The sequence below is a fragment of the Genypterus blacodes genome, unplaced genomic scaffold, assembly GCF_046128005.1.
Source record: "Genypterus blacodes isolate CSIRO-AG114 ecotype Tasmania unplaced genomic scaffold, CSIRO-AGI_Gbla_v1 ptg000414l_1, whole genome shotgun sequence".
In the NCBI taxonomy this organism is placed as follows: Eukaryota; Metazoa; Chordata; class Actinopteri; order Ophidiiformes; family Ophidiidae; genus Genypterus; species Genypterus blacodes.
In genome coordinates, this window is record NW_027467186.1 from 182,501 (window position 1) to 193,372 (window position 10,872).

Below are 10,872 nucleotides of genomic sequence, written 5' to 3' on the forward strand. Positions count from 1 at the left end.
GGAAGCTCCAGGCAGCTTCCTGTCTGTCTGAAACAAATGCTCAACTAACCAAAACTAAAACAGTTACAAACCAACCAAAGGTAACCACAACTAAACCCAGAATAAAGTGTGTGTGTGTGTGTGTGTGTGCGTGTGTGCGTGAGTGAGTGCGTGAGTGCGTGCTCTGGCAGAACGGCTCTTTGACCTACACTGACCTTGAACCACAAGTCGTCCAAGCGCTGTGCGACGAGCTCGGCTGCCTGGGCGATTAGCTGAGCAGACGTAGACCCCAGAGTGCTGCAGGGTGGCGTCAGAGATCATCAGGTTCCCCGTCCCTAGAACCTGGATCCCCTCCACACCGATAGAGCGACCGTCTGACACACACACACACACACACACACAGGTTATGTGATATGATCTGGTTGGCACGGTAATGACATTATCATGATAACAGATCAATATCAGATCAATAACAACAGTCAGTGATACCGAGGCGACTCCAGGACACGATGGGCCGAGGGTTTCCCGTGGCGATGCACTCCAAGATGGCTGTCTGGTGGACGTTAATGGTGAGATTCTGAGGACCAGACAGGATGACGGGTTCTTGGTAGATCCTGGACCCTGCAACTGAGGAGGGGGCGGGGAGTGATAGCTTCGTCTGATTTTGCTCTCAGCTCGGTCTGATTCTGCTCTCAGCTCGGTCTGATGTCTTACCTGTGACGGACAGCTGAGCCTCATGACTGTAGCGTGTGTTGGCAGTGTTTGTGGCCACACATCTGTACAAACCGCTGTCTGTCCGCTGGACTCCTGTGATCTGCAGCACGCCGTTGGGAAGCAGCGTGTACCTGCACGCCACAGACAGGTGTTGATCAATGATGTCATGTATGCATGTAAAGTACATGAGGCGCATTAAGGTGTGTATGTGTGTTACCGGGGGTCCTCAGCTGTCAGTGGGCGGCGGTCTCTCTCCCAGGCGATGTTGGCTTCTGGGATTCCGTTTACCTGACAGGTGAGTCTGGCCACACCCCCTACATCCACGACCACTGACTCTGGATGAGACAGGAACTTGGGTAGGGCTGGGGGGGGGAGGGGTCACATGTTAGTGTGTGTTTTGTGTGCTGCAGTGTGTTGTTGTGTTGTATGTGTCATTTGTGTTGCTCACATGCTAGCTGCACGCGTGCCTTGCGGCTGATCAACATGCCGTAGCGGTTCTGGGCGGCGCAGTCGTACTCGCCAGCATCCGTCTCGTTGGTTTCTCGCCTCTTGGAGAAGTTTTGAATCAGCAGCGTCCCGTTGGAGAGAACACTGGCTTTGATGCCAGTGGCCACAGGAACACCATTTCGTCTCCAGGTGATGGAGATAGGCCCCTCCCCGTCCACCTGACAGTCTAGCATCAGGGGGCGGTCCCTCACAGCAATTACATCACTGGGTTCTTTAACAAAGGCCAGCTCGGAGGCTCCGCCCACATCTGGAACTGACAGAAAAAGGAAAATGGAAGTTAAGGTGGAGAATCCTGAGCTGTGATTGGTTGATATCGATTATCCTCTGACATCATTGCATAGATGCTTTCTTCAGCTGCTTTACTTTGTCACTATATTAATAACACACACACACACACACACACACACACACACACACACACACACACAGGTGTCATTTTAGGACATATTTATAGGTTTGTAATTCTGAAACTTTTCAAGCGTTAACGCTGATTTGTAATCATTAAAAACTCACTCAGCTGACAGGGCAGGATGGTGATGAGGATGATGAGGAAGATGAGGATGGTGATGATGGTGAGGATGATGAGGATGATGAGGATGATGAGGATGATGAGGACGGTGATGATGATGAGGATGGTGAGGATGATGATGAAGGAGACGTTGAGGATGATGAAGCTAGAAGAGACAGATGATGACGTTGAGTTCTGATGTTTCTGAAATCTTGACATTTATCATTTTGATCAAATTGACGGTTGAAATCATGACATCACTTTTCTTCACATCTATTCTTCTGTGTTCTGTTTATGTTCTTTAGCTGTTAACATGAATCTTAACTTTTACAGCACATGTGACTTTAAATAAAAGGTTTTATTGCAGAAGTGAGTGAAGAAGATGAAGCTGCTTCCTCCTCCTCTGTCTGGAGGAAGAGGAGTCTCTCTCTCTCTCTCTCTCTCTCTCTCTCTCTCTCTCTCTCTAATGTTTTTTAAGTCTTTATATTTTGTTGCAAACTAAGAATTTGATAGAAATGTTTAGATTGATTGTGGACTTGAACTTGCACTTGACTTTGTTGAGGTTGATTGACAGCTCAGTGAGTTTGTTGAATGCGACTGAATGGGTCTGTAAACAGAATGAATGAGGGGTCAAGTTCAGGTGACCCCTGGCCCCTGACACAGCTGAGAAGAGGCTGACATTGTCTGCACCAGATCATGTTTTATGTATATATATATATATATATATATATATAGATAATTATATATATAGATATATACACATACATATAAACATATATCTGCTGTCGGTCGCACCGACAGATGAAAACCCCTCAGTCTTACTAGAAACTCTTCATCATCACCATCATCACCATTTTCCCTTTTCTACTTGAACTTGGATGAGGTGACTTTCCCATGCCCCCCCCCCCCATGACCCCCGATGACATCACTAAGACATCAATGCCCCGCCTCCCTCGCTGGCTCCCAGCTGTTCTTTCTTTATGATGCAGTTTGTGTGAAAATGAGCGCAGTCTACGCCCGCCCCACTCCCCCCCATCATCACCATAAAGGTCAACAATAGACTCAGACCCCCCCCCCCCACACACACACACGCACACGCACACACACACACACACACACACAGCTCCTCATACATGAAGGTTCATGGAGCTGCTGCCTCAGTCTGCTGCTGTCAGACATTCATGTCATATTGAACCAAAACAGATTCAGAACACTCAAAACACACACACACTCGCAAAGTACACACAACACCAGTAGCACACAGGATTGGAGCATATGAGCATCATCATGAGGTCAGCAGGGCCGTAAGAAGGCTTCATGCTCACACGTCTGCTCCTGGTCAGCCAGCAGGAACGCTGTGTTCACTCAAGCTGCTGCTTTAAGTTCACAAACCCAGAAACTAAAACTCAACCTGTGTTCATGATTTGATCACTGATCAATTATGGATCAGTCTGGGCAGTAGCTGATTGGGTTTTTGGAGGTCTGTGTGAACTTGAACCTGTGTGACCCGACCATGTCTGCGTCTGGAGCTTCAGGGATTAAACCCGCCTTCCATCTGCGTCCTTACACGTCTGCAGCCCCCCCCCCCTCCAGCACCTCCCCAGAGTTCCTAAAATCTCCTCCTGACTGGGGCAGACGGTGACCTCGGCCCCTTAAGGTCATGAGAGCCTGAGTTCAGGATTTAGGGTTCAGCAGTGTGAAGCTCCGCCCCCTTGCCTTCTTTTGTTTCATTGTGTTTACGATGCTTTGTCTGTGTCACACTTTGGCCGTGAACTTCACAGATTGTCACGGTGGCGGCGGCAGTGTTTATCTTGATGGGCCCCCCCCCCCATCATCAACAAGATCATCTCACTGCAAGGAGCTGAGGATTCCCCCCACACACACACACACACACACACACCTGCTTATCTACTTCTTTCAATTGTTTAATTGGAGCCAATTAGGAGCTGCTGAGTCACTTGCTGTTCAGCTGATTAGTTAAGGAGCAGAGACTTGAATCATCACATTTTATCCTCCACAGCTGCTATAACATCAGAATCTGAGGCCAAAAAACTTCACATGTTTGAAGAGGTGAAAGTTAAATCAGGCCAAACTGGTTCAAAGCCCAAACCATGGACAGCAGCCAGCAGCTCCATCAAGTTGTCCTCCTGTCTCCATCATGTCCAACTCACAACTCAGTTTTAATCACGGAGCTCAGGAATTAAAGAACTTTACTCAATCATGACACAGCTGCAGTGAGGCTCAGGATCATTACTTATCAATCAACCTCTGTACCAAACACTCAGCACACACACAAGTCAGCAGTTTGTAAACAGAGTGTATTTATGTATCAAAAATCATACCTGACACATTAGTTTCTTCCTTTCACAGTCTGTGTGTGTGTGTAGCTTCATACCTGCACAGCTCAGGCTCAGCAGCAGCAGCAGTAGCAGTCTGTAGCTCCTCATCCTCTCCGTCATACTCAGATTTAATCCACAATCATCGATTATTTTCCTTCAATTTCTGAGTCAAAACAAAACAGAAGCTTCTTTCTGGTGTAAAAAGCAAAAAAAACTACGTTGGAGGCATTTTTCTCCAAAAAATAAAGTCAGAGCTCAAAGTCCTGCTGAGCGTCCGGAGCTCCAAACTGACCTGACTGACTGTCTCACACAGCAGGAGGAGGGGCCACGGAGGGGAGGGGCCACGGAGGGGTGGGGCCTCCGCACAGGGCGAGTGGTGTGTGTGTGTGCGTGTGTGCCTGTGTGTGCCTGTGTGTGTGTGTGCCTGTGTGTGCGCGTGTTTGTGTCCGTGTGTTTGTGTGTGTGCGAGTGCCTGTGTGTGTGTGCCTGTGTGTGTGCGTGTTTGTGTCCGTGTGTTTGTCCGTGTGTTTGTGTGTGTGCGAGTGCCTGTGTTTGTGCGTGTTTGTGTCCGTGTGTTTGTGTGTGCGTATGTGTGTGTGTCATGAATGATTTGTAGAAAAGAAAATTTGAAAAACAGGGATTGGATGAGTGAAGGTCCAACATTTATGTAGTTTATTACAAATAAAGTCTAACATTCCATTCAAATGTTTATATCGTTAACTGATGGATTTTTTTATTCATGTTGTTGATGCCAAAGAAGGAAAACCAGAATAACACGCAGTCTGCTTCCTGTCACGCAACACCACAGCGCCTCTCAGTGGACAGTCGCGGTTAGGATCTTTGGTTCAGGGAACCTGGAAGTCACCTTAATGGTCCAGAAGGTTCCCATGTCTCTCTCTCTCTCTGTCTCTCCCTCTTTCTCTCCCTCTTTCTCTCTCTGTTTCTCTCTCTGTTTCTCTCTCTCTCTCTCTCCCTTTCTCTCTCTCTCTGTCTCTTTCTCTGTCTCTCGCTCTCTCTCCCTTTCTCTGTCTCTCTCTCTCTCTTTCTCTCTCTCTCTCTCTCTCTCTCTCTCTCTCTGTCTCTCTCTCTCTGTCTCTCTCACTCTGCGTTGTGGGTTCAAACTAGCTAACTAACAGCAGTGTAGAGGCAGAAACAGAGCAGCACTGTTTCTCCCATATCTGAACACGTTTATTCACATTTAAATTACAATCGAAGGTAAAGAAGAAAAATAGAAGACAAATTCATTCCGACTTTTCTATCTGCTAACAGCCATACAAAAATACTTTGTTTTTGTTTGGGTGTATCATAAACTTCAAGTAATCTAACAAACAATAAAGTCGTCACAAACCTCTGAGCACTTAGCTAGCTCCACGTTAAGACAGGATTCAGCCCACATCACAGGACCAGGACCCAGACCTCAAACCCGGACCCCACCAATCCACCAGGAGCATTTACAGCTCAGCAGCTGACAGGAATTTTGCAGCAGAACAGGACTATAAAGGCTGCCTACCAGAGAGCACGCTAGTCTACTCTAACATGAGCTAATCTGCTCTAACCCTACCGACTGTATCATACACTAAGCTACGCTAACCTACACTGACCTGAACTAATTTATAACTAACTGACCTATGCTAATCTAGACTAACCCACATATGCTCAAATACAGTAACCTACTGATCTACTGTTAGCACGCTAACCTACAGTTTACTTGCTGTAAACTGCTTGTGAGTTTCAGAAAAACAGACCCAAAGTTTTCATGTGAACAAACAACAACATGTCTGATCCATTTGGGACTGACAGGATGCTTGGTCACTGAATTAATAACTAGATCAATCAATCAATCAAGTCTTCATCTCCAGGTGAATAAATGAGTCCTGTATGTGTTCAGCCAGCTTAGCAGAGAGACCTATAGCCTAGCATAGGCCAAACGTGTCCTGAATGTCCATGTTCTGATGCAAGTGTGAGGAAGAACCTTTAACGGTTCCGTTCACTCTCTCAGATCAGCGCCCCCTTGTGGCGAGTCCATGCGTCATTGCAGAGTACAGTTATATTGCACAGACAGATGATTATTCACATCTTTACAGTATTTACATGAGATCTCCTCAGCAGCTGTGACGCCGCTTCACTTCACAGACCAGCGCACAGAGCGCAGAAACTTCTTTGGAATTTTATAACCACACTTCATCTGAACACAAATCCTATGAACGTCACAGTGTTTTAACACTGTCAGAATACAAGGAAACAGCCCCAGACCAAAGGCCGACACACACACACACACACACGCACCAGTTTATAGTATGTCACAGTTACAGTACCTACAGTGCAACATGTGGTGTTTCACACACTTACATGTTCTCACATCTAAGATAAATGACAAACTGACATGGTGATGATTACATTTAAAGAAAACATTCCTCTGTAGGTAAAATATTCTACTTACAAATTATTAAACACACTGATTCCACAGCAAAAATATCATTTTCACTATGACAAAGGTGGATGTGACATCAGTGCAAATTGTGCATTTGTAAACATCTAATATGTCAAATTCTGTATTTCATACCTAAATATTTTTTGACTTTGGACGAAGCGCCACAGAGGATTCACGATCATTCAGAGGAAGCATCGGCGAGTTGTAAACCTCTCTTGACAGCAATCAAAGGATTGCTGTTTTCAGGTGGTAATGAACGAAGAGGACGAGCTGCACCAACAGGAAACACGTGTTCTTCTTCATGGTTACTTTACATTTTTTGGTTGATTTCCAACGTTTCAGTTTGTTTAAGTCCCAGTGATTCAGATTATTTCAGATTATTCTTTGCTATGTTTGACTGGAAGGTTCATAATAACAGTGAAAGTGCGACTTTTTAAGGAACAAAATATGAAATATAGTCACTCAGAGTGATGAGACGCTGTAAGAGTCTGATGATCCCAACAACCAATCATGAGCTCTGATACAGAGACCAGAGCAGAGAGAGAACCATGGACAAAAGTTCTGACTGCACCAAGAGCGAAATTGGTCCTTATGTTGATCACGTGAACAGAAACTTGACCAGGTTGTGATGCTCATGTTGCTCCATGTCTGCGTTAGCATGCAGCTGTTTTCAACAAATTCTCCTCACATTAACATGTGATTTGTATCGGATACGTTATCCAGATAAGAACCCATATTAATTCAAGGTAAAATGCTCACGAATGCAGTGTGATGGGAATAATTTCCTAACCTGTCAGACTATACATGTTTGACTCACACTAGCTACGTTCTCATGTCTCTTGGTGCGACTCATCCAACAGAACAAACACGGTTTGGGCCAATTACTGAAGTAACGAGCAAGATCTGATGTGAAAGCTTCACAGTAAATCCCCCCAACCCCCCAGAATAAGTCACGGCGACTAACCATCATGCCCCACCCCTAAAAATTCCCCATCAATCCCCGTTGGACTCGATAACCTTTTCAGCCAAGATCTCCTGGAAGGTGGAAAGCTGTTTCATCTGCTCTGTCTGCATGGAATGTCTCCTCATCAGCTTCTTCTTCATCTTGAAGTCTGGGCCCCGTTTGGGAGAAGCTGGGGCCATGGGGACCAGGATCTTATGACTGGAGTGTATTGGGGAGGTGGGTTTGCCATTGGCCTTGATATCTGGAATGGGTCTCTGGGGATTGATGTTGAGCGGAGGCAGGAAGCCAGGCCTGGTGTGAGAGATGTGGTCCAAGAGGAGGGTACCAGAGCCCCGGCGCTCCAGGAGGCCCGGGGGCCGCCTCCGCATGGTGATGGGGGACACAGAATTGGGGATGTTCTCTAAAGACTCCCTGGACGAGCTGGTGAACAGGGACAAAGGAGATGCGTTGTATCTCCGCTGCTCCACTGACACACGGCCAGAGTCTGGAGATCCTGGAATGGACTCAGGGCAAAGGTGGGTGTCTGATTCGTAGTGCTCCATCCTGGTGAGTTTAGGATGAGCCAGTGCACGGGCAGCTACTGCCCCAGGTCCTCCAGCATTCTCCTGGGACTCAGGTGCTGTGTTCCTGCGGTACAGAATCTGGTGTTGCTGAACTTTGTCCGCCCACAAAGCTGCACAGTCCTCAGAACAGGACCGGTCAATAAGTTTGGGGGAACAAGGGTCGTGGGTCTCAATGCTGTGTCGCCTTGACAACAGAGGTCTCACTGGTTCTGAAATGGATAGGCCATTCATCTCAGTAATTGTCCTGCTGAGATCGCTTTCCTCTTCCAGACCTCTGTCTACCCTCTCCTGAGGAACTCCACTCAGCACTGAGGGTGCCACAAGGCCCCAGGGCTCAGAATTCAGCCTCTTCAGAAGCTTACGAGGAGGTGGCCTCTTCTCCCCTGGCGGTCGTGAAGAAGGTAATGGTAGAGCAGAGGTCAGCGCAAAGCTAAAGATTCCTCCTCTGTCCTTGTCCTCATCTATTCCTGGGGAGCTGGAGGTGCCAATCTCCACCTCAGAGGGCGACATACAAGCAGGAGAAAGCTTGTCTGTAATGCCTGGTGAGGGAGGAGAGTTGAGGTACTGCTTTGTCTTCTTGGTGCCTGATGGTGATGTATCTGTGGTGATGATGATGACCTCTTTGCCTTTGGCCTTGCAGGCATCCAGCAAAACCTGCAAAGTATCACGGTCACCCTTGTTGATAGCGTGGACTAGTGCAGAGGAGCCGGAGTAGTCTTTCAAACTGGGATCAGCTCCATTCTCCAGGAGAAGTGAGACCACCTCCTTCCCTGCCTGCTCAGCACAGGCATGCATCAGTGCTGTCCGTCCACCTTTGTCCGGGATGTTTGGATCAGCACCTTTTTCCAGCAGATACCGGATCATCCGGTGTCTAGTCTGCAGGTCATCGTAGCTTGCTAAGCAAGCGGCAGAGATGGGGGTCTCTCCACGCTCATTGCCCTCATTGATGTAAGCCCCGCCCTCTAGTAGCAGACGCGTTAGCCTCAGCCTGCCTTGGAAGACTGCTTTTAGGAGGGCGTTTCCCTCAGTGTGGAGGGGTCCGCCATCTCCCATGGTCCCTCTCCTTAACTCAGACCTCCTGCCTCCTGGAAGTTAATGCTGGCTGGCCATTCTCCACGAGAAGTCACATGATCTGGGGGCAAACACAAATGAGTCAGTTTACCTCTGCATTCATAAATTCAGATGAGGCTAAAAGTGTTCCAATAAAAAACACATTTCAGTCTGAAGTTTCAAGTCCTGAGCAGCATCCTTCTTTATTCCACATTTATCAGCGCTCACACTCTGCCTTAGATGTTTAATACAACATTATTATAAAGCATAAAGCTCAATGTAATAGTATTCAGTCGACCTCTGTCTGGAGCTGTGAATGAGGCCTGTACACTGCTCAGCTGGTTGTTGGTTCCACTCTCAGGGTTGTTCTCCTGTTGGAGGAGCCCTGACCTCAGACTGACCCAGAAGCATTCTGACCCTGGTCAGTAAGGTTTGGCTCCAGAATGACTCCATCATCTTCTGCACAGACTGAAGACGCAGCAAAGTGACCCCATAACATCACTGAGCCTCCTGCTTGCTTCATGTTCTTCTCCTTGAAAGCTTCATTTGTTTATTTTGTGAGCAGCTGATGGGACTCAAACGCTCTCATTTGGTTTCTTCTCCCTGAAGCTTTGTGATTTGTCACTATTATATGTTTCTCTTTCTTCCATGAGGATCACTTTCATACAGAAAGCTTGTGATGGTGCCTCCACACAATGTTGGATCTTGATCTTGAAGCTCAGCCTCAGGTCAGAGTTACTATAGGATAGAGATCCATGACAACATACAGAGGGTTCAGGGTCAAAGGTCAGAGGTCGACATATTAGTATGTATCGTCTATCTTCATGTAGAGGAGCTTTAGAGGCTCTAACTCATGTTCATGGATCCATAAGGGTCCATCAGAGACCTACAGACCTGAAGAGGAGGAGAAGAACATCTAAACACTGACAGAGGAACACACAGAGGTCAGAGGTCAGAGTTTGTTCTACACAAGGACACACTGTCAGAAGGAATGTCAACAAAATGCAGCGATGATGGACCTGCTGGCTGCCGTGTATGATTGTGGCTTTCAATCAGTTTGACCTGATTTAACTTTCACCTCTTGTAACAGGTTTCAGCTGGAAGCCATTTTCCTTAGATGATGACATCATATCAGTTGAGGAAGATTTATGGATTAAATGATAGACAGTTGATTGGACAAATTACGACATCAAACACCTCTGTGTTTGGCTCACTACTTATCAGTCAACCCTCATTAGCTGTCATGTACCTAACTCAATATGTACCAACTACGGACTCAACACCCTTTCTTGCTCTGTAATTTTTTTAATGAATCAATAACAATTAACCCTGAACACGATCAAATGTTTTCACTGATAATTGATCATTTTAAAAATTGTAGATCCTGATCAACACCAATATTTACTATATTTCATCCAAAACAGACAAACACAAATAATTTACCAATACACATAACTGTTTGGCTTGAGGTTAAACACACACACACACACACACACACACAGGGTGTGTGTAGGAATGCTGCAGGTCTCTCAGGTTCAGCTGGTATTTTTTTGGGGGGGTTGCGGATTACGCCACTACATCAGTCTGCTGCTGTGACGCACAAGCTGCTATATTTACACACTGCTGCACACACACACACACACACACACACACACACACACACACACACACACACACACAGACAGGATCAGATATGAGACTGATGTGCCTTTCTTCATCTTCATCATCATCACCACCATAATCGTCCCCGCCACAGTGATTTTACAGTGATTACATTCTTCAGACATGTGAGCGATGATGATGAATAAATGGCTCAT

At 46.6% G+C, this 10,872-nt stretch overlaps 2 protein-coding genes across 2 annotated transcripts in view; both read right to left on the reverse strand.

Moving 5' to 3' along the window:
• Nucleotides 1–3,129, reverse strand: part of LOC142989390 (immunoglobulin superfamily DCC subclass member 3) — an 8,216-nt gene extending 5,087 nt beyond the window's left edge. Inside the window, exons 1-6 of the mRNA XM_076138890.1 lie at nt 3,120–3,129; nt 1,142–1,453; nt 911–1,055; nt 694–824; nt 469–606; nt 195–353 (exon numbers count right to left, since the gene is read on the reverse strand). Of these exons, the coding sequence (XP_075995005.1) occupies nt 195–353; nt 469–606; nt 694–824; nt 911–1,055; nt 1,142–1,453; nt 3,120–3,129 (895 nt within the window). The remainder of the gene's footprint in view (nt 1–194; nt 354–468; nt 607–693; nt 825–910; nt 1,056–1,141; nt 1,454–3,119) is intronic.
• Nucleotides 3,130–7,471: 4,342 nt separating this feature from the next.
• On the reverse strand, nt 7,472–9,136 carry ankrd34a (ankyrin repeat domain 34A). Its single transcript, XM_076138887.1, has one exon. The coding sequence runs from the start codon at nt 9,056–9,058 to the stop codon at nt 7,472–7,474; it is 1,587 nt and encodes a 528-aa protein (XP_075995002.1). The 5' UTR covers nt 9,059–9,136.
• Between the last annotated feature and the right edge of the window lie 1,736 nt (nt 9,137–10,872).

Excerpts from the sequence above, each read along its gene's own strand:
- ankrd34a (XM_076138887.1), bottom strand. The coding sequence starts at position 9,058 with ATGGGAGATGGCGGACCCCTCCACACTGAGGGAAACGCCCTCCTAAAA.